The sequence below is a fragment of the Chiloscyllium plagiosum genome, unplaced genomic scaffold (genome assembly GCF_037043375.1).
Source record: "Chiloscyllium plagiosum isolate Xiang-an unplaced genomic scaffold, Cpla_swu_hap1 HiC_scaffold_24, whole genome shotgun sequence".
Lineage (NCBI taxonomy): Eukaryota > Metazoa > Chordata > Chondrichthyes > Orectolobiformes > Hemiscylliidae > Chiloscyllium > Chiloscyllium plagiosum.
The window spans coordinates 57,140,671-57,166,179 of record NW_028270162.1 but is presented as its reverse complement, the minus strand read 5'-3'; the positions used below and the strand labels follow the sequence as shown (position 1 = coordinate 57,166,179).

The window sequence follows — 25,509 nt, the reverse complement described above, 5'->3', positions numbered from 1 at the left end:
CCAATTCCCATCCCTTCATGAGTGCGATCAGCTGGGCTGTTTTGGAAAGCTGTGTTTCTAAGTCCTCTTTGGCGTCTGTCAAATTTAAAGAAACAGCAGCAAACTTTTGTGAGTTTAAAAATAAAGAGGAATATTCAATCACACATTCAACCTGGAAAGATTGAAGTGCTCCAACAGTCACACTCACCCTCAGGAAAGATACAATGATCTCTCAAACGCAAAAGATAGTTAACAGTTCACATGTTGGCTAATGGGAAGAGGTCAGTCAGTGTAGACCTGACAGAGAAAAGAGTCCTTTTCCAGAATTAAGATCATTGGTCTGATATGGTTAGTGCTGGGGAAGGTTTCAGGCCTAACAACCTGGTGTTTAATTGCAGCATCTCTTTGGGAGAAACGGGGAGCAGTCACAACGATTCCAGTTATTCAGCTCCGCCGGTTTCAACGGAAGAAACCTGATGTTTCAAGATGCCACTGAGAAGTTGCTGCTTCTTGCAGACGCTGCTGACATCAGCCAAGTATTGGGGTTAGACTACATCGCTCTGCTGAAAGGACTAGGCCATGGAGGTAACCCTGCTATCTGTATTGGCTGAACGTTCAATTAAAACAAAGAACAGTGGATGCTGGAGATCTGAAACAAGAGCAGAGACCTCTGGAGAAACTCAGCCAGTCTGGCGGCATCTGTGGTTGAACTGAGTTTTGATGAAAAGTCACCGCACTCGAAACGTTAACTCTTTTTTTTTTCTCTCCTCAGATGCTGCCAAACCTGCTGAGTTTCTCCAGCAATTTGTTTTGGCTGAACGTTGCCTGTCCCATTACCAAAAGAGATTAATGTAGCCAGAATAATTTATCTCAGCTCCCTTTAGCGCGTTTCTTAAACAGAGGAGCCAGAACCCAAAGCTTCAATCCACATCAAGCATTGGGGAACAAGAGGCAGAGGCTATGTTCGTTGCTTGATTTTCAGTAGGCCGTGGTTCTGCCAGGACCTTGTCTGGTTTCTCCCAGCTACTGGGGTGGGAGACTGATGGGTTAAAGCTCCACATGGATAGAAGGGGGCCACAGGGTCACAGCATTGTTACAGCGCAGAAGCCTATCGTGCTTGCACTTGTTCTATTACCCAGTGCCAATCTCCTGCATTTCCCCCATATCCCTGACCACCACAAGAGCACAAGAAATGGGTACCAGAGTAGGCCATTCAGACCCTCGAACCTGCTCTGCCGTTCTGTAGGGTCATGGCCGATGTGACATCCCTCACCTTCATTTTCCTGCCCCTTTCCCATAACCTTTGATCCCCTTCCTGATCAATAATCTATCTACCCCACACTTAAATATACAAAAGGATTCTGCCTCCACGGCTCTCTGTGGCAAGGAGTTCTGAAGACGCTCAATCTTTTCAGAGAAGAAATTCCTCATCATCTCAGTCTTAACTGGTGCCCCTTTATTCTGAGACCACACCCTCTGGTCCGAGATACTCCCATGACAGGAGACATCCTCTCAGCGTTGACCCTGTCGAGCCCCTGAAGAATCTGATATGTTTCAGTGAAATCACCTCCCATTCTTCTAAACTCCAGTGAGTAGAGTCCCAACCTGTTTAACCTTTGCTTATAAGCCAATCCCTCCATACTGGGGATCATCATAGTGAACCTTCTCTGAGCTGCCTCCAATTAAATCTTTCCTTAAACCTGCAGTGAGACCTCCTTACCCTTGCAGTTCAACTGTTTTGAAACAACAGTGGTCATTCCATGAGCCGTTCTGACTATCTACTGCCCCTATGTGCCAGCTTTCTGTGCTTAATGCACAAGCCCACCCCCATCTCAAGTCTCTTTATGTTGCAGCTTTCTGCAGTATTTTTTCCCATTTAAATAATATTGTTGGTTTAATTTCTAAACTGAATAGCTTCCCACTTTCCCACATTATACTGCATGTGCTAACCTTACTTAACAATGTCTTTATGTAAACTGTTTGCATCTCTCTCACAACGTGCCTTCCTACCTATTTTTGTGTCATTTTTGCAAAGTTGGCTACAGTACATTCCCTTTCTTCCATTCCTCTCCAGATAGCCGTCCAGGAAGACCTCAGTTGAACCTGCCTTCACGTCATTTCCAAGCAGTGCATTCCACACCCTAACTTTGCGAAAATGTCTTTTCTCACATAACTCTTACTTATTAACAAAAGAAGTCATGTCATGGGGAGAATTGGACTTGAATTGAGATATATTTGAAACTCCCCATTATCGTCAACCCTTTTGGGCCATTCTCTGTTGTAGATGTAACAGAATCCTGGTTGAATCCTTTTTCCCAAATAACAAATTATACTTTGATACACACAGATTGGTAAAGTACAAGAAGTTGAGGCCTAACCGTGTATATTCTAAAGTTCTATAGATTATTTCCTAAATATTGAATGTGTTCATGTTTCCAGCATATCAAAGAATTTAACCATTGTTTATTCCTGACTTTAACTTCTATTCACCAAATGAAAGTTGGTATTTTACTTGAGACAACTAATTCCTCTGGTCATGATGAAGTCAGCAATAATCGATTGGGGAAAAAAAAATACATTAACTAATGTCAATCCTCTTACTCATGTTTGCAATCTCTCGTGTCATCCAGCATTTTTCCATCATAAATAAAAACTTTTAAAGTTATACCCATAAAGCAATGACAACTCAGTAACAGTTGCCCAATTTACATTTGGTGGTGCTTTCCGACAATATCCGAATGAATTGTTTATATTTTCCGGCTGCCCTCCAAGAGTTGTGCACGTGCTGGGCTCCCACTGAATGCTCACTGCCCATGCACTAGCCCTGAACCTGCCTCCCATTTTACTCAGCGTAGTTGAGGCATCAGGTAACCTGCCTGCTCTTGAACCTATTCAAGTCACTCAAGGGCCTCATCATACTCCTGTTGCCATTTTACTCATGGCCGGGTGAAACCCAGAGTGGGTGGGATAGCCCAGCAACTTAAACTGCATGCGCTGGCGTCCCAGAGGGGGTAACCCCCACCATACCCAATGTTATTGCTAACTGCTTTTATCTCTGTCTCTCCAGCCTCTCAAACCCAAATGGCCACCTCCCCTTCCATCCTTTCTTGCTCCTGTCGCTGGTGTGCTGAGGCGAATTGGTAAAGATGGAACCTCCTTCCCAGCGTTGGGTGTGGGGGTTGCTTCTAGCCCAAATTAGTATGGCGTGACCGAGAATGGCCACCTTTCTGGTGTAATTAAAAGAGTCTTGTTGTGTGAACAATATGAAGTCAGAAGTCACATGGCACCAGGTTATAGTCCAACAGGTTCCTTTCAAATCACAAGCTTTCGGAGTGCAGCTCTTTCCTCAGCTGATGTCACCTGGTGCTGTGTGACTTCTGACTTTGTCCAGCCCCGTGTAATACTGGCATCTCCACATCAACAAGATGAAATTTATTGTATTGTTGCAACTATTTAGAGGTTACATGATTGTGAGCCATATTACCCCAGAGACTGTTGGGTCCTCTGGTCTGTCTCCCACCAGCTCCTTCACTCAACTCAAGTGACTATGGCATTACCACAATGGGCAATGTTTAATTCACGTAATCGAGTAGTAACCCTTTCAGACCCTTACCATAAGACCATGAGACATAAAAACAGAAGGAGGCCATTCAGCCATTGAGTCTGCTCTGCCATTCTATGAGATCATGGCTGATTTGATAATCCATTTTCCACTGCCTTCAATTCCCTTGCTGATCCTCATTCATGAATCACAAAAAAAAGTATCCAAGTTCAGCACATTACAGGGAAAACAAATGGAACATTAGTCCTTATTTCAAGGGGAATGGAATGTATCTATGTCAGCCTTGAATATGCTTCATGAGTTAGCCTTAACAGGCGTCTGGTAAAGAAGTCTGCAGATTCGCTCCCCAATGACAGAAGAAATTCCTCCGCAGCTTTGTCTTAAATGGGTGACCCTTTATTCTGAGATTAGGCCTTCTGGTTCAAGATGCTCCCACAAGAGGAAACACCTTTTACACATTTACCCTGTCAAGAGCCTTAAGAATCATGTATGTTTAAATAAGGTCACCTCTAATTCTTCTATATTCCAAAGTGACTTACTCAAACTCTCCTCATAACACATTTCCTCCATACCTGTTAACAACCTCTTGAACCTGCTTTGGATTGTCTCCAATGTCAATATGTGTTTCCTTAGATAAGAGGCCCAAAACCGTTCACAGCATTCAGCTAGGGTCTGGCTAGTGCTTTGTGTAGTTTTAGCAAACCTCTTCATTTTTACATTCCATTGTCCTTGAAATAAGGACCAACGTTCCATTTGCTTTCCCTGTAATGTGCTGAACTTGGATACTAGCTTCTTGTGATTCATGAATGAGGATTTCCCTCTGTCCTGTAGCTTTCTGCAGTCCTTCTTCATTTAAATAATATTCAGCTATTCTCGTCTTCCTGCCAAAATGCATAACCACACATTTCCCCACACTATATTCAATCGGCCAAAGTTTTGCTCACTGAGTTAACCTGTCTATATATCCCTCTGCATACTCTCTGTGCCATCCTTATTACTTGTGAATAAATGTGGCCCCGGAACTGATGTCTGTGGCACATCATTAGTTACAGGTTGCCATCCTGAAAGTGCACCTTTATCCCCACTCTCTGTGTCCTATTAAGTACCCAATCCTCTACCCATGCTACTATACTACCTCCTTATTAATGTGGTCTGACCGGTATATAACATCTCCCAGCAAGTCTTTTTACCTCATGCTATTATTGTTATACATGTTATACATATTGTTAATATGCTTACATTTATTACGACAACATTTCCCCCGGCAGGTTTTCGACTTTACAAATTAAGCTATCCAGCATGTTTCCCAATTCTCTGCCAAGTCTTATCTTTGGAGTGGGAAGAATGCGAGCTTGTTGGGTAGAATGTAATTAACCTTCACGAGTCATCCTGACAGTCTGAGGTCTGTCATTCACGATTGAAATGGAGGGTCTTTTCCAGAGGTCTTTGGTAGTGTCTGTTTATTCTTTAAAGCTGTCAGTGTGGTCCCTGCTGGAGCAGGTGGTGTTTTCCCCTTTGCGGTATCTTGAATATTTACACATTGTTCACCACGTTTTAGGGGGGGTCTCCTGTGGAGTTGTATGCACCCACCTTCAATTTGTGTCAGTGGTCGGTGTTCTTTTCCCACCTGTAGATCTGTGCTGAAACAGGTTGACTTATTAACACAGTCTCTTCAACATTTTGGTTTTATCTCTTGCCCCTCGGTGATTGAATTGTTAGTAAACCTCCCTTGTTGATTCCCTCAATTGGGTTCCCTGCAGATTCATCCTTGCTTGATGTGGTGTTGGTGTACATATTCATTGTCCATGGAGAAGCTTCTTTGGAAGATGTGGAGGTTGAGCATTTTTGATCGTCTCTATGCACATGAGCCCCTAATGTACAGCTAGAATATGGAGTAGGCAGCTGTTTACCTTGCTGTGTGGAAATCCATCTCCATTCAGTTGCAGTTCCTTCCATTATCTCTCACTATACATCCTCTTGCGTGGTGTGGATGGTTGAGTTGCTGCATTTCTTTCTGATCGTTGTTGTCACTTGGAATGTAAGTTCTTTCAGTTTGATTGTAGTGGAAAACATTTTGGCCGGACCTTAACAGTGACATAATTCCATTTCGTTTACTGAATGAAAGCTGTTTTTATTCCAACATGTGGGGATTGTGTCTTTTTATTAGGTTCCGTCAAACGTTTATAAAGCCCAACAAAAAAACAGTTGCCAACTTTTCCTTTACCTTTTGTTGCTGAACAACTTCAACCTTTGGAATGAGATTGAGGTTAATACATTCCTTTCTACTGAGAATGGAAGATGATTACTTGTGAAGTACATACAGATTTTCTAACATTTGACAATCCTTATGTTGGAGAGTCACCTGTTGCATAACTTTAATGTGTTATGGATCAGGCCAGAACCCCCCCCCCCACCTCAAAACATTTCAAGAAGTTAGCCCAGACCCGAACTTTGCTTGTTGTTTTAAGCAGGTGTGCAGTGGATATTCCAGGAGGGATGCAGTTGGCCCAACCCCTCAATAATTTGAAAACCCAGTCGACTCTATTGCAACTTAATGATGCTGCTCCAAATACTTGCAAATCCCCATAAACACCCCCTTGGCAAAATAAAAAGTAAAATCAAACACAGGTTCTTACAGGAGAGATGTTAGAGAGAGGGAGGGTCAGAATGGACCTGCTTCTTTAGCTCCCCAGCACCTTCATCTGGGTTCCCAGCTAAAACCTGAACAGCAGCTGCAAACAAAAACAGCTTGCTAAAACCAAACCAAACTAAACCCTGAACTGGGAGAACCAGCCATTCCCCTTTCATTGTACAAGGGTTTGTAAAAGAAAGACGTAAAAGCAGTTGCAAGTAGATAAACCCAGACATATCGGAGCCTCTGACTTTACAACCCCTCTGAAAAACATTTAGACAACATAACCTTGTTAAAGGAGCAGCATCATCACAAATGTTAAATGCAATGGTTCCTGGCCTGGGTGGTTGAATTTCTGTCAGCTATAAGCAGCGTTTCATCAACAAAATCTCACTATCTGGTAATATTGTGACAGGTTCCTTTGTCCAACTTGAAATTGAGAAAATATTTGGTCTAGGTCACTGACATCATCTAGGATGCCTTTTGGGTTTATCTATTATTATATTCCCCTTAATCCCAAACACACACATTCATAAAAGGCACCCCTTGAGTGTATTAAGGAGTGTATCAAGCATTGAAAGCAATAGGAGAGAATGAGTGGATTTCTCAGTTTCTTTGATTTCTTATCAATGGAATTAAGTTGGTTGTGGCCGTGGAGCTTTGGAAGAACCCTAGATTGGGTGGAAGGGTAGTTGGTCCTAGGTAGGGAGCTGAAAAATGTATTGCTGGAAAAGCGCAGCAGGTCAGGCAGCATCCAAGGAGCAGGAGAATCGACGTTTCGGGCATAAGCCCTTCTTCAGGAATGAGGAAAGTGTGTCCAGCAGGAGGAGGCCAAGGACCTGCATGTCCTTGGCGGAGTGGGAGGGGGAGTTAACGTGTTCAGCCACGGGGCGGTTGGGTTGGGCGGGTGGGTTAGGTAGGAGTTTGGCAAACCGAGAGAGAGGACTTGCTTAGTCAATTTAGCCCCCATGGGGCAGGGAGTTGGTGAAAGGAAGGAGCCCATTACAAGGAAGAAGATCCCTGGCTTGCTCGATGCTGGCCTTGGATTTGCTGAGGCCTCCTGCACCAGCTGAGGTATACTGGTTGACCAACAGCCAGCACTGGGGCCGGAGCTGATGGAGGTGGGGGTTCATGTGATAAAGGTAAAGTTACCACAGTCCCACAGGACCATAGGGTGCTCTGTTCATTAGAGAGAGAACTAGTGGTAAGCTTAATTCATTGGGAAATGGGGACTTCAGCTGATACAGGCACCGAATGGATGCTGTTGGTGCTACTCTGCATTGCAAGCCAGCTGTGCAGCCAACTGAGCTAACCAACCCCTCGAGTTCATATGATGAAACCTTTCAGAATCCATCTAACAAGAATTGACACTGATTGTCAGGAGAGGAGATTGCTGGGGGAAGGAGTGCAATGCAGGGAGGGAACTGGGGTGAGGTTGTGAAATAAAATGGGGTACATTTTCCAAATGTAACCTTGTTACATGTTGCTGTTTGCCAGGGAGCTCGTTGGAGAACAGCATTGTGCGGTGGTGCTGCATTAGTGCAGCTGAACAAAGCAAGTGCGAAGAATGGGCCCTCAACACAAAATCCAACCCATTAGTCTGCATCAGAGCGACATCCATGAGTGACTGCATAGAAATGATAAAGGTGCACAATTTCAATGCATTTTAAATGAAACATTCTTGCAATATATGGTATTGACGCCAAACTAAAGGATAAACTATGAAAAGGATTGACTAAAGCAATGCTTGAAGTGTCTGAGGAGGGTCTTACAGGAGGAGAAAAGGGCAGAGAGTTTTAAAGAGGCACTTCCAAAAGCCTCAACATTTGACAATACGACTGCAAATGGTGAGATAATAAAAGTGGAGGATGCACAGGGCGCCACAAACTAATGTGGAGTTTAAGAGCTGAGGGAATGAGATTGTGATCAGCGAGAACAAGGAGAGCTTTAACCCTGAGGATGAGCATTTTAGCTCCGAAGGCGTTGAAGAATCAATGTGATAAGTGAAGGTTAGGAATGATGGGTGTGCAGGAGTTGTTGGTGCATTGGATCCATGCACCACCACCAGCTCCCTAACAAAATGTCCTTCTTGCCTCCAAGCTCAGCTCCTCAACGAGCAGAAGATTCCACCAAACAAAATGGTTGTCTGAAGGTATTGGTAGCCGGCCCATGATTGGATAACAGATGAGCATTCTGACAATGCAACAGTGTTGGAGGGGTTGGAGAGATCAGGAGATGTAGATTTGGGCATTTGTTAGCATGCATGAGATAATTCCAACATAACCAAGCAATAACATTGGTCAGCACCACATAACCAAACCCCAAGTATTACAAGACCGATATAAATATACCCCAAGACAACATGCTTCTTATCCAACCATACATCAACATATTACAACATCTGCATTACTCTATCCCAACAAAGGATTTTACCATCCATACTTATACCCTGAACAAAGAACAGTGTGTCCATAGCTGACAAAGGACGTTACCATCCATAACTGTACCCCAGCAAAAGACAAGGTACTAATAACTGTACTCCAGCAAAGGACAGTGTACCAATAACTATCTCAACAAAGGACAGTGCTGTCCATAACTGGACAACAACAAAGGATAGTAAAGTCCATAACTGTACTCCAGCAAAGGACAGTGTACCAATAACTGTACACCAACAAAGGACAGTGTTATCCATAACTGTACCCCAACAAAAGACAGTGCTGTCTATAACTGTACCCCAACAAAGGACAGTGCTCTCCATAACTGTACCCCAACAAAGGACAGTGTACCAATAACTGTACACCAACAAAGGACAGTGTCATCCATAACTGTACCCCAACAAAAGACAGTGCTGTCCATAGCTGTACCCCAACAAAGGACAGTGCTCTCCATAACTGTACCCCAACAAAGGACAGTGTACCAATAACTGTACCTCAACACAGGACAGTGCTGTCCAGAACTGTACCCCAACAAAAGGACAGTGGTCTCCATAACTGTATCGCAACAAAGGACAGTGTTATCCATAATTGTACCCCAACAAAGGACAGTGTTATCCATAACTGTACCCCAACAAAGGACAGTGCTCTCCATAACTGTACCCCAACAAAGGACAGTGTTATCCATAACTGTACCCCAACAAAGGACAGCGCTCTCCATAACTGTACCCCAACAAAGGACAGTGTTATCCATAACTGTACCCCAACAAAGGACAGTGCTCTCCATACCTGTACCCCAACAAAGGACAGTGCTCTCCATACCTGTACCCCAACAAAGGACAGTGCTCTCCATAACTGTACCCCAACAAAGGACAGTGTTATCCATAAGTGTACCCCAACAAATGACAGTGCTGTCCATAACTGTACCCCAACAAATGACAGTGCTGTCCATAACTGTACCCCAACAAATGACACAGCTGTCCATAAGTGTACCCCCAAAAAAGACAGTGTTATCCATAACTGTACCCCAACAAAGGACAGTGTTATCCATAACTGTACTCCATCAAAGGACAGTGCTGTCCATAACTGTACCCCAACAAAGGACAGTGTACCAATAACTGTACCCCAACAAAGGACACCGTTAACCATAACTGTTCCCCAACAAAGGACAGTGTACCAATAACTGTACCCCAACAAAGGACACCGTTAACCATAATTGTACCACAACAAAGGACAGTGTACCAATAACTGTGCCCCAACAAAGGACAGTGCTGTCCATAACTATACCCCATCAAAGGACAGTGTACCAATAACTGTACCCCAACAAAGGACAGTGTGACCCATAACTGTGCCCCAACAAAGGACAGTGCTGTCCATAACTATACCCCATCAAAGGACAGTGTACCAATAACTGTACCCCAACAAAGGACAGTGTTATCCATAACTGTACCCAACAAATGACACAGCTGTTCATAACTGTACCTCAACAAAGGACAGTGCTGTCCATAACTGTACCCCAATAAAGGACAGTGTACCAATAACTGTACCCCAACAAAGGACAGTGTCAACCATAACTGTACCCCAGCAAAGGACAGTATTATCCATAACTGTACCCCAACAAAGGACTGTGCTGTCCATAACTGTACCCCAACAAAAGACAGTGTACCAATAACTGTACCCAACAAATGACAGTGCTATCCATAATTGTACCCCAACAATGGACAGTGTACCAATAACTATACCCCAACAAACGACAGTGCTGTCCATAACTGTACCCCAGCAAAGGACAGTGCTGTCCATAACTGTACCCCAATAAAGGACAGTGCTATCCATAACTGTACCCCAACAAAGGACAGTGCTGTACATAACTGTACCCCAACAAAGGACAGTGTGATCCATAACTGTACCCCAACAATGGACAGTGCTGTCCATAACTATACCCCAACAAAGGACAGTGTTATCCATAACTGTACCCCAACAAAGGACAGGGTACCAATAACTGTACCCCAGCAAAGGACAGTACTGTCCATAACTGTACCCCAGCAAAGGACAGTGCTGTCCATAACTGTACCCCAATAAAGGACAGTGCTATCCATAACTGTACACGAACAAAGGACAGTGTACCAATAACTGTACCTCAACAAAGGTCAGTGTACCAATAACTGTACACCAACACAGGACAGCGCTGTCCATAACTGTACCCCAACAAAGGACAGTGTACCAATAACTGTACCCAACAAAGGACAGTGTACCAAAAACTGTACCCAAAAAAGGACAGCGCTGTCCATAACTGTACCCCAACAAAGGACAGTGTACCAATAACTGTACCCAACAAAGGACAGTGTACCAATAACTGTACCCAACAAAGGACAGTGCTGTCCATAACTGGACCCCAACAAAAGACAGTGTTATCCATTACTGTACCCCAACAAAGGACAAAGCTGTCCATAACTGTACCCCAACAAAGGACAGTGTACCAATAGCTGTACCCCAACAAAGGACAGTGCTGTCCATAACTGTACCCCAACAAAGGACAGTGTACCAATAACTGTACCTCAACACAGGACAGTGCTGTCCATAACTGTATCCCAAAAAAGGACAGTGCTCTCCATAACCGTACCGCAACAAATGACAGTGCTGTCCATAACTGTACCCCAACAAAGGACAGTGCTGTCCATAACTGTACCCCATCAAAGGACAATGCTATCCATAACTGCACCCCAACAAACGACAGTGTTACCCATAACTGTACCCCAACAAAGGACAGTGTACCAATAACTGAACCCCAACAAAGGACAGTGCTGTCCATAACTGTACCCCAACAAAGGACAGTGTTACCCATAACTGTACCCCAACAAAGGACAGTGTACCAATAACTGAACCCCAACAAAGGACAGTGTTATCCATAACTGTACCCGAACAAAGGACAGTGTTATCCATAACTGTACCCCAACAAAGGACAGTGTTACCCATAACTGTACCCCAACAAAGGACAGTGTACCAATAACTGAACCCCAACAAAGGACAGTGCTGTCCATAACTGTACCCCAACAAAGGACAGTGTTATCCATAACTGTACCCCAACAAAGGACAGTGTTACCCATAACTGTACCCCAACAAAGGACAGTGTACCAATAACTGAACCCCAACAAAGGACAGTGCTGTCCATAACTGTACCCCAACAAAGGACAGTGTTATCCATAACTGTACCCCAACAAAGGACAGTGTTATCCATAACTGTACCCCAACAAAGGACACAGCTGTCCATAACTGTACCCCAACAAAGGTCAGTGTTATCCATAACTGTATCCCAACAAAGGACAGTGTTATCCATAACTGTACCCCAACAAAGGACAGTGTTATCCATAACTGTACCCCAACAAAGGACACAGCTGTCCATAACTGTACCCCAACAAAGGTCAGTGTTATCCATAACTGTACCCCAACAAAGGTCAGTGTTATCCATAACTGTATCCCAACAAAGGACAGTGTTATCCATAACTGTATCCCAACAAAGGACAGTGTACCAATAACTGAACCCCAACAAAGGACAGTGCTGTCCATAACTGTACCCCAACAAAGGACAGTGTTATCCATAACTGTACCCCAACAAAGGACAGTGTTATCCATAACTGTACCCCAACAAAGGACACAGCTGTCCATAACTGTACCCCAACAAAGGACAGTGCTATCCATAACTGTACCCCAACAAAGGACAGTGCTGACCATAACTGTACCCCAACAAAGGACACAGCTGTCCATAACTGTACCCCAACAAAGGACAGTGTTATCCATAACTGTACCCCAACAAAGGACAGTGCTGTCCATAATTGTACCCCAACAAAGGACAGTGTTATCCATAACTGTACCCCAACATAGAACAGTGTTATCCATAACTGTACCCCAACAAAGGACAGTGTTATCCATAACTGTACCCCAACATAGAACAGTGTTTTCCATAACTGTACCCCAACAAAGGACAGTGCTATCCATAACTGTACCCCAACATAGAACAGTGTTTTCCATAACTGTACCCCAACAAAGGACAGTGCTATCCATAACTGTACCCCAACAAAGGACAGTGTTATCCATAACTGTACCCCAACAAAGGACAGTGCTGTCCATAATTGTACCCCAACAAAGGACAGTGTTATCCATGACTGTACCCCAACAAAGGACAGTGCTGTCCATAATTGTACCCCAACAAAGGACAGTGTTATCCATAACTGTACCCCAACAAAGAACCGTACTATCCATAACTGTACCCCAACAAAGGACACAGCTGTCCATAACTGTACCCCAACAAAGGACAGTGTTATCCATAACTGTACCCCAACAAAGAACCGTACTATCCATAACTGTACCCCAACAAAGGACACAGCTGTCCATAACTGTATCCCAACAAAGGACAGAGTTATCCATAACTGTATCCCAACAAAGGACAGTGTACCAATAACTGAACCCCAACAAAGGACAGTGCTGTCCATAACTGTACCCCAACAAAGGACAGTGTTATCCATAACTGTACCCCAACAAAGGACACAGCTGTCCATAACTGTACCCCAACAAAGGACAGTGCTATCCATAACTGTACCCCAACATAGAACAGTGTTTTCCATAACTGTACCCCAACAAAGGACAGTGCTATCCATAACTGTACCCCAACAAAGGACAGTGTTATCCATAACTGTACCCCAACAAAGGACAGTGCTGTCCATAATTGTACCCCAACAAAGGACAGTGTTATCCATAACTGTACCCCAACAAAGAACCGTACTATCCATAACTGTGCCCCAACAAAGGACAGTGCTGTCCATAACTGTACCCCAACATAGAACAGTGTTTTCCATAACTGTACCCCAACAAAGGACAGTGCTATCCATAACTGTACCCCAACAAAGGACAGTGTTTTCCATAACTGTACCCCAACAAAGGACAGTGTTTTCCATAACTGTACCCCAACAAAGGACAGTGCTATCCATAACTGTACCCCAACAAAGGACAGTGTTATCCATAACTGTACCCCAACAAAGAACCGTACTATCCATAACTGTACCCCAACAAAGGACACAGCTGTCCATCACTGTATCCCAACAAAGGACAGTGTTATCCATAACTGTATCCCAACAAAGGACAGTGTACCAATAACTGAACCCCAACAAAGGACAGTGCTGTCCATAACTGTACCCCAACAAAGGACAGTGTTATCCATAACTGTACCCCAACAAAGGACACAGCTGTCCATAACTGTACCCCAACAAAGGACAGTGCTATCCATAACTGTACCCCAACATAGAACAGTGTTTTCCATAACTGTACCCCAACAAAGGACAGTGTTATCCATAACTGTACCCCAACAAAGGACAGTGCTGTCCATAATTGTACCCCAACAAAGGACAGTGTTATCCATAACTGTACCCCAACAAAGGACAGTGTTATCCATAACTGTACCCCAACAAAGGACAGTGTTATCCATAACTGTACCCCAACAAAGGACAGTGTTATCCATAACTGTACCCCAACAAGGGACAGTGCTGTCCATAACTGTACCCCAATAAAGGATTGTGCTGTCCATAACTGTACCTCAACAAAGGACAGTGTAGCTATAACTGTACCCCAACAAACGACAGTGCAATCCATAACTGTACCCCAACAAAGGACAGTGTACCAATAACTGTACCCCAACAAACGACAGTGCAATCCATAACTGTACCCCAACAAAGGACAGTGTTATCCATAACTGTACCCCAACAAAGGACAGTGTACCAATAACTGTACCGCAACAAACGACAGTGCAATCCATAACTGTACCGCAACAACGGACAGTGCACCAATAACTGTACCTCAACAAAGGACAGTGTACCAATAACTGTACCCTAACAAAGGACAGTGCTGTCCATAACTGTACCTCAACAAGGGACAGTGCTGTCCATAACTGTACCCCAACAAAGGACAGTGGACCAATAACTGTACCCCAACAAAGGACAGTGCTGTCCATAACTGTACCTCAACAAAGGACAGTGTACCAATAACTGTACCCCAACAAAGGACAGTGTACCAATAACTGTACCTCAACAAAGGACAGTGTACCAATAACTGTACCCCAACAAAGGACAGTGTACCAATAACTGTACCCCAACAAAGGACAGTGCTGTCCATAACTGTACCTCAACAAAGGACAGTGCTATCCATAACTGTACCTCAACAACGGACAGTGCACCAATAACTGTACCCCGACAAAGGACAGTGCACCAATAACTGTACCCCAACAAAGGACAGTGCTGTCCATAACTGTACCTCAACAAAGGTCAGTGTACCAATAACTGTACCCCAACAAAGGACAGTGCTGTCCATAACTGTACCTCAACAAAGGACAGTGTACCAATAACTGTACCCCAACAAAGGACAGTGCTGTCCATAACTGTACCTCAACAAAGGACAGTGCTATCCATAACTGTACCTCAACAAAGGACAGTGTACCAATAACTGTACCTCAACAAAGGACAGTGCTGTCCATAACTATACCCCAACAAAGGACAGTGCTGTCCATAACTGTACCTCAACAAAGGACAGTGTACCAATAACTGTACCCCAACAAAGGACAGTGCTGTCCATAACTGTACCTCAACAAATGACAGTGTACCAATAACTGTACCCCAACAAAGGACAGTGCAGTCCATAACTGTTCCTCAACAAAGGACAGTGTACCAATAACTGTACCCCAACAAAGGACAGTGCTGTCCATAACTGTACCCCAACAAAGGACAGTGTACCAATAACTGTACCCCAACAAAGGACAGTGCTGTCCATAACTGCACCCCAACAAAGGACAGTGTACCAATAACTGTACCCCAACAAAGGACAGTGCTGTACATAACTGTACCTCAACAAAGGACAGTGTACCAATAACTGTCCCCCAACAAAGGACAGTGCTGTCCATAACTGTACCTCAACAAAGGACAGTGCTATCCATAACTGTACCCCAACAAAGGACAGTGCTGTCCATAACTGTACCCCAACAAAGGACAGTGTACCAATAACTGTACCCCAACAAAGGACAGTGCTGTCCATAACTGTACCTCAATAAAGGACAGTGCTGTCCATAACTGTACCCCAACAAAGGACAGTGTACCAATAACTGTACCCCAACAAAGGACAGTGCTGTCCATAACTGTACCTCAACAAAGGACAGTGTACCAATAACTGTACCCCAACAAAGGACAGTGCTGTCCATAACGGTACCTCAACAAAGGACAGTGCTCTCCATAACTGTACACCAACAAAGGACAGTGCACCAATAACTGTACCCCAACAAAGGACAGTGCTATCCATAACTGTACCTCAACAAAGGACAGTGTTATCTATAACTGTACCCCAACGAAGGACCGTACTGTCCATAACTGTACCCCAACAAAGGACAGTGTTATCCATAACTGTACCCCAACAAAGGACAGTGCTGTCCATAACTGCACCCCAACAAAGGACAGTGCTATCCATAACTGTACCCCAACGAAGGACCGTACTGTCCATAACTGTACCCCAACAAAAGACCGTGTTATCCATAACTATGCCGCAACAAAGGACAGTGTGCAAATAACTGTACCCCAGCAAAGGACAGTGCTATCCATAACTGTAACCCAACAAAGGACAGTGCTGTCCATAACTGTACCCCAACAAAGGACAGTGTACCAATAACTGTACCCCAACAAAGGACAGTGCTATCCATAACTGAAACTCAACAAACGACAGTGTACCAATAACTGTACCCCAACAAAGGACAGTGTTATCCATAACTGTACCCCAACAAAGGACAGTGCTGTCCATAACTGTTCCCCAACAAAGGACAGTGCTATCCATAACTGAAACTCAACAAAGGACAGTGTACCAATAACTGTACCCCAGCAAAGGACACTGTTGTTCATAACTGTACCCCAAGACAGGACAGTGGTATCTATAACAGTACCGCAACAACGGACAGTGCACCAATAACTGTACCCCAACAAAGGACAGTGTTATCCATAACTGTACCTCAACAAAGGACAGTGCTGACCATAACTGTACCCCAACAAAGGACAGTGTTATCCATAACTGTACACCACAAAGGACAGTGTACCAATAACTGTACCCCAATAAACGACAGTGCTGACCATAACTGTACCCGAACAAAGGACAGTGCTGTCCATAACTGTACCCCAACAAAGGACAGTGTTATCCATAACTGTACCCCACAAAAGACACTGCTGTCCATAACTGTACCCCAACAAAGGACAGTGCTGTCCATAACTGTACCCGAACAAAGGACAGTGCTGTCCGTAACTGTACCCCAACAAAGGACAGTGTTATCCATAACTGCACCCCAACAAACGACAGTACAATCCATAACTGTACCCCAACAAAGGACAGTGTTATCCATAACTGTACCCCAACAAAGGACAGTGTACCAATAACTGTTCCCCAACAAAGGACAGTGCTATCCACAACTGAACCTCAACAAAGGACACTGTACCAATAACTGTACCCCAACAAAGGACAGTGCTGTCCATAACTGTACCTCAACAAAGGACAGTGTTATCCATAACTGTACCCCAACAAAGGACAGTGCTGTCCATAACTGTACCCCAACAAAGGACAGTGTTATCCATAACTGTACCTCAACAAAGGACAGTGTACCAATAACTGTACCCCAACAAAGGACAGTGTTATCCATAACTGTACCTCAACAAAGGACAGTGTACCAATAACTGTACCCCCAAAAAGGACTGTGCTGTCCATAACTGTACCTCAACAAAGGATAGTGTACCAATAACTGTACCCAACAAATGACAGTGCTGTCCATAACCGTGCCCCAACAAAGGACAGTGTTATCCATAACTGTACCCCAACAAAGGACAGTGCTGTCCATAACTGTACCTCAACAAAGGACAGTGTACCAATAACTGTGCCCCAACAAAGGACAGTGTTATCCATAACTGTACCCCAACAAAGGACAGTGCTGTCCATAACTATACCTCAACAAAGGACAGTGTTATCCATAACTGTACCCCAACAAAGGACAGTGCTGTCCATAACTATACCTCAACAAAGGACAGTGTTATCCATAACTGTACCCCAACAAAGGACAGTGCTGTCCATAACTATACCTCAACAAAGGACAGTGTTATCCATGACTGTACCTCAACAAAGGACAGTGCTGTCCATAATTGTACCCCAACAAAGGACAGTGTTATCCATAACTGTACCCCAACAAAGAACCGTACTATCCATAACTGTACCCCAACAAAGGACACAGCTGTCCATAACTGTACCCCAACAAAGGACAGTGTTATCCATAACTGTACCCCAACAAAGAACCGTACTATCCATAACTGTACCCCAACAAAGGACACAGCTGTCCATAACTGTATCCCAACAAAGGACAGAGTTATCCATAACTGTATCCCAACAAAGGACAGTGTACCAATAACTGAACCCCAACAAAGGACAGTGCTGTCCATAACTGTACCCCAACAAAGGACAGTGTTATCCATAACTGTACCCCAACAAAGGACACAGCTGTCCATAACTGTATCCCAACAAAGGACAGAGTTATCCATAACTGTATCCCAACAAAGGACAGTGTACCAATAACTGAACCCCAACAAAGGACAGTGCTGTCCATAACTGTACCCCAACAAAGGACAGTGCTATCCATAACTGTACCCCAACATAGAACAGTGTTTTCCATAACTGTACCCCAACAAAGGACAGTGCTATCCATAACTGTACCCCAACAAAGGACAGTGTTATCCATAACTGTACCCCAACAAAGGACAGTGCTGTCCATAATTGTACCCCAACAAAGGACAGTGTTATCCATAACTGTACTCCAACAAAGGACAGTGCTATCCATAACTGTACCCCAACAAAGGACAGTGTTTTCCATAACTGTACCCCAACAAAGGACAGTGCTATCCATAACTGTACCCCAACAAAGGACAGTGTTATCCATAACTGTACCCCAACAAAGGACACAGCTGTCCATAACTGTACCCCAACAAAGGACAGTGCTATCCATAACTGTACCCCAACATAGAACAGTGTTTTCCATAACTGTACCCCAACAAAGGACAGTGTTATCCATAACTGTACCCCAACAAAGGACAGTGCTGTCCATAATTGTACCCCAACAAAGGACAGTGTTATCCATAACTGTACCCCAACAAAGGACAGTGTTATCCATAACTGTACCCCAACAAAGGACAGTGTTATCCACAACTGTACCCCAACAAAGGACACTGCTGTCCATAACTGTGCCCCAACAAAGGACAGTGTTATCCATAACTGTACCCCAACAAAGGACAGTGTTATCCATAACTGTACCCCAACAAAGGACAGTGTTATCCATAACTGTACCCCAACAAGGGACAGTGCTGTCCATAACTGTACCCCAATAAAGGATTGTGCTGTCCATAACTGTACCTCAACAAAGGACAGTGTAGCTATAACTGTACCCCAACAAACGACAGTGCAATCCATAACTGTACCCCAACAAAGGACAGTGTACCAATAACTGTACCCCAACAAACGACAGTGCAATCCATAACTGTACCCCAACAAAGGACAGTGTTATCCATAACTGTACCCCAACAAAGGACAGTGTACCAATAACTGTACCGCAACAAACGACAGTGCAATCCATAACTGTACCGCAACAACGGACAGTGCACCAATAACTGTACCTCAACAAAGGACAGTGTACCAATAACTGTACCCTAACAAAGGACAGTGCTGTCCATAACTGTACCTCAACAAGGGACAGTGCTGTCCATAACTGTACCCCAACAAAGGACAGTGGACCAATAACTGTACCCCAACAAAGGACAGTGCTGTCCATAACTGTACCTCAACAAAGGACAGTGTACCAATAACTGTACCCCAACAAAGGACAGTGTACCAATAACTGTACCTCAACAAAGGACAGTGTACCAATAACTGTACCCCAACAAAGGACAGTGTACCAATAACTGTACCCCAACAAAGGACAGTGCTGTCCATAACTGTACCTCAACAAAGGACAGTGCTATCCATAACTGTACCTCAACAACGGACAGTGCACCAATAACTGTACCCCGACAAAGGACAGTGCACCAATAACTGTACCCCAACAAAGGACAGTGCTGTCCATAACTGTACCTCAACAAAGGTCAGTGTACCAATAACTGTACCCCAACAAAGGACAGTGCTGTCCATAACTGTACCTCAACAAAGGACAGTGTACCAATAACTGTACCCCAACAAAGGACAGTGCTGTCCATAACTGTACCTCAACAAAGGACAGTGCTATCCATAACTGTACCTCAACAAAGGACAGTGTACCAATAACTGTACCTCAACAAAGGACAGTGCTGTCCATAACTATACCCCAACAAAGGACAGTGCTGTCCATAACTGTACCTCAACAAAGGACAGTGTACCAATAACTGTACCCCAACAAAGGACAGTGCTGTCCATAACTGTACCTCAACAAATGACAGTGTACCAATAACTGTACCCCAACAAAGGACAGTGCAGTCCATAACTGTTCCTCAACAAAGGACAGTGTACCAATAACTGTACCCCAACAAAGGACAGTGCTGTCCATAACTGTACCCCAACAAAGGACAGTGTACCAATAACTGTACCCCAACAAAGGACAGTGCTGTCCATAACTGCACCCCAACAAAGGACAGTGTACCAATAACTGTACCCCAACAAAGGACAGTGCTGTACATAACTGTACCTCAACAAAGGACAGTGTACCAATAACTGTCCCCCAACAAAGGACAGTGCTGTCCATAACTGTACCTCAACAAAGGACAGTGCTATCCATAACTGTACCCCAACAAAGGACAGTGCTGTCCATAACTGTACCCCAACAAAGGACAGTGTACCAATAACTGTACCCCAACAAAGGACAGTGCTGTCCATAACTGTACCTCAATAAAGGACAGTGCTGTCCATAACTGTACCCCAACAAAGGACAGTGTACCAATAACTGTATCCCAACAAAGGACAGTGCTGTCCATAACTGTACCTCAACAAAGGACAGTGTACCAATAACTGTACCCCAACAAAGGACAGTGCTGTCCATAACGGTACCTCAACAAAGGACAGTGCTCTCCATAACTGTACACCAACAAAGGACAGTGCACCAATAACTGTACCCCAACAAAGGACAGTGCTATCCATAACTGTACCTCAACAAAGGACAGTGTTATCTATAACTGTACCCCAACGAAGGACCGTACTGTCCATAACTGTACCCCAACAAAGGACAGTGTTATCCATAACTGTACCCCAACAAAGGACAGTGCTGTCCATAACTGCACCCCAACAAAGGACAGTGCTATCCATAACTGTACCCCAACGAAGGACCGTACTGTCCATAACTGTACCCCAACAAAAGACCGTGTTATCCATAACTATGCCGCAACAAAGGACAGTGTGCAAATAACTGTACCCCAGCAAAGGACAGTGCTATCCATAACTGTAACCCAACAAAGGACAGTGCTGTCCATAACTGTACCCCAACAAAGGACAGTGTACCAATAACTGTACCCCAACAAAGGACAGTGCTATCCATAACTGAAACTCAACAAACGACAGTGTACCAATAACTGTACCCCAACAAAGGACAGTGTTATCCATAACTGTACCCCAACAAAGGACAGTGCTGTCCATAACTGTTCCCCAACAAAGGACAGTGCTATCCATAACTGAAATTCAACAAAGGACAGTGTACCAATAACTGTACCCCAGCAAAGGACACTGTTGTTCATAACTGTACCCCAAGACAGGACAGTGGTATCGATAACAGTACCGCAACAACGGACAGTGCACCAATAACTGTACCCCAACAAAGGACAGTGTTATCCATAACTGTACCTCAACAAAGGACAGTGCTGACCATAACTGTACCCCAACAAAGGACAGTGTTATCCATAACTGTACACCACAAAGGACAGTGTACCAATAACTGTACCCCAATAAACGACAGTGCTGACCATAACTGTACCCGAACAAAGGACAGTGCTGTCCATAACTGTACCCCAACAAAGGACAGTGTTATCCATAACTGTACACCACAAAAGACACTGCTGTCCGTAACTGTACCCCAACAAAGGACAGTGTTATCCATAACTGCACCCCAACAAACGACAGTGCAATCCATAACTGTACCCCAACAAAGGACAGTGTTATCCATAACTGTACCCCAACAAAGGACAGTGTACCAATAACTGTTCCCCAACAAAGGACAGTGCTATCCACAACTGAACCTCAACAAAGGACACTGTACCAATAACTGTACCCCAACAAAGGACAGTGCTGTCCATAACTGTACCTCAACAAAGGACAGTGTTATCCATAACTGTACCCCAACAAAGGACAGTGCTGTCCATAACTGTACCCCAACAAAGGACAGTGTTATCCATAACTGTACCTCAACAAAGGACAGTGTACCAATAACTGTACCCCAACAAAGGACAGTGTTATCCATAACTGTACCTCAACAAAGGACAGTGTACCAATAACTGTACCCCCAAAAAGGACTGTGCTGTCCATAACTGTACCTCAACAAAGGATAGTGTACCAATAACTGTACCCAACAAATGACAGTGCTGTCCATAACCGTGCCCCAACAAAGGACAGTGTTATCCATAACTGTACCCCAACAAAGGACAGTGCTGTCCATAACTGTACCTCAACAAAGGACAGTGTACCAATAACTGTGCCCCAACAAAGGACAGTGTTATCCATAACTGTACCCCAACAAAGGACAGTGCTGTCCATAACTATACCTCAACAAAGGACAGTGTTATCCATAACTGTACCTCGACAAAGACAGTGTACCAATAACTGTACCCAACAAATGACAGTGCTGTCCATAACCGTGCCCCAACAAAGGACAGTGTTATCCATAACTGTGCCCCAACAAGGGACAGTGCTGTCCATAACTGTACCCCAACAAAGGACAGAGTTATCCATAACTGTACCCCAACAAGGGACAGTGCTGTCCATAACTGTACCCCAATAAAGGACAGTGTACCTATAACTGTACCCCAACAAACGACAGTGCAATCCATAACTGTACCCCAACAAAGGACAGTGTACCAATAACTGCACCCCAACAAACGACAGTGCAATCCATAACTGTACCCCAACAAAGGACAGTGTACCAACAACTGTACCCCAACAAACGACAGTGCAATCCATAACTGTACCCAAACAAAGAACAGTGTTATGCATAACTGTACCCCAACAAAGGACAGTGTACCTATAACTGTACCCCAACAAACGACAGTGCAATCCACAACTGTACCCCAACAAAGGACAGTGTACCAATAACTGTACCCCAACAAACGACAGTGCAATCCATAACTGTACCCAAACAAAGGACAGTGTTATCCATAACTGTACCCCAACAAAGGACAGTGTTATCCATAACTGTACCCCAACAAAGGACAGAGTTATCCATAACTGTACCCCAACAAGGGACAGTGCTGTCCATAACTGTACCTCAACAAAGGACAGTGTAGCTATAACTGTACCCCAACAAACGACAGTGCAATCCACAACTGTACCCCAACAAAGGACAGTGTTATCCATAACTTACCCCAACAAAGGACAGTGTACCAATAACTGTACCCCAACAAACGACAGTGCAATCCATAACTGTACCGCAACAACGGACAGTTCACCAATAACTGTACCTCAACAAAGGACAGTGTACCAATAACTGTACCCCAACAAAGGACAGTGCTGTCCATAACTGTACCTCAACAACGGACAGTGTACCAATAACTGTACCCCAACAAAGGTCAGTGTACCAATAACTGTACCTCAACAAAGGACAGTGCTGTCCATAACTGTACCTCAACAAAGGATTGTGCTGTCCATAACTGTACTCCAACAAAGGACAGTGTTATCCATAACTGTACCCCAACAAAGGACAGTTATCCATAACTGTACCCCAACACGGGACAGTGCTGTCCATAACTGTACCCCAATAAAGGATTGTGCTGTCCATAACTGTACCTCAACAAAGGACAGTGTACCTATAACTGTACCCCAACAAACGACAGTGCAATCCATAACTGTACCCCAACAAAGGACAGTGTACCAATAACTGTACCCCAACAAACGACAGTGCAATCCATAACTGTACCCAAACAAAGGACAGTGTTATCCATAACTGTACCCCAACAAAGGACAGTGTTATCCATAACTGTACCCCAACAAAGGACAGAGTTATCCATAACTGTACCCCAACAAGGGACAGTGCTGTCCATAACTGTACCTCAACAAAGGACAGTGTAGCTATAACTGTACCCCAACAAACGACAGTGCAATCCATAACTGTACCCCAACAAAGGACAGTGTACCAATAACTGTACCCCAACAAACGACAGTGCAATCCATAACTGTACCCCAACAAAGGACAGTGTTATCCATAACTGTACCCCAACAAAGGACAGTGTACCAATAACTGTACCCCAACAAACGACAGTGCAATCCATAACTGTACCGCAACAACGGACAGTGCACCAATAACTGTACCTCAACAAAGGACAGTGTACCAATAACTGTACCCCAACAAAGGACAGTGCTGTCCATAACTGTACCTCAACAAAGGACAGTGTACCAATAACTGTACCCCAACAAAGGTCAGTGTACCAATAACTGTACCTCAACAAAGGACAGTGTACCAATAACTGTACCCCAACAAAGGACAGTGCTGTCCATAACTGTACCTCAACAAAGGACTGTGTACCAATAACTGTACCCCAACAAAGGACAGTGCACCAATTACTGTACCCCAACAAAGGACAGTGCTATCCATAACTGAAACTCAACAAACGACAGTGTACCAATAACTGTACCCCAACAAAGGACAGTGTTATCCATAACTGTACCCCAACAAAGGACAGTGCTGTCCATAACTGTTCCCCAACAAAGGACAGTGCTATCCATAACTGAAACTCAACAAAGGACAGTGTACCAATAACTGTACCCCAGCAAAGGACACTGTTGTTCATAACTGTACCCCAAGACAGGACAGTGGTATCTATAACAGTACCGCAACAACGGACAGTGCACCAATAACTGTACCCCAACAAAGGACAGTGTTATCCATAACTGTACCTCAACAAAGGACAGTGCTGACCATAACTGTACCCCAACAAAGGACAGTGTTATCCATAACTGTACACCACAAAGGACAGTGTACCAATAACTGTACCCCAATAAACGACAGTGCTGACCATAACTGTACCCGAACAAAGGACAGTGCTGTCCATAACTGTACACCACAAAAGACACTGCTGTCCATAACTGTACCCCAACAAAGGACAGTGCTGTCCATAACTGTACCCGAACAAAGGACAGTGCTGTCCGTAACTGTACCCCAACAAAGGACAGTGTTATCCATAACTGTACCCCAACAAAGGACAGTGTACCAATAACTGTTCCCCAACAAAGGACAGTGCTATCCACAACTGAACCTCAACAAAGGACACTGTACCAATAACTGTACCCCAACAAAGGACAGTGCTGTCCATAACTGTACCTCAACAAAGGACAGTGTTATCCATAACTGTACCCCAACAAAGGACAGTGCTGTCCATAACTGTACCCCAACAAAGGACAGTGTTATCCATAACTGTACCTCAACAAAGGACAGTGTACCAATAACTGTACCCCAACAAAGGACAGTGTTATCCATAACTGTACCTCAACAAAGGACAGTGTACCAATAACTGTACCCCCAAAAAGGACTGTGCTGTCCATAACTGTACCTCAACAAAGGATAGTGTACCAATAACTGTACCCAACAAATGACAGTGCTGTCCATAACCGTGCCCCAACAAAGGACAGTGTTATCCATA

The 25,509-nt window shown here is 44.2% G+C and overlaps 1 protein-coding gene across 1 annotated transcript in view; it reads left to right on the top strand.

Moving 5' to 3' along the window:
* Positions 1-25,509, top strand: part of sxph (saxiphilin) — a 410,934-nt gene that overhangs the window by 177,180 nt on the left and 208,245 nt on the right. The window contains exons 8-9 of the mRNA XM_088000335.1: positions 378-564; positions 7,671-7,819. Of these exons, the coding sequence (XP_087856461.1) occupies positions 378-564; positions 7,671-7,819 (336 nt within the window). The remainder of the gene's footprint in view (positions 1-377; positions 565-7,670; positions 7,820-25,509) is intronic.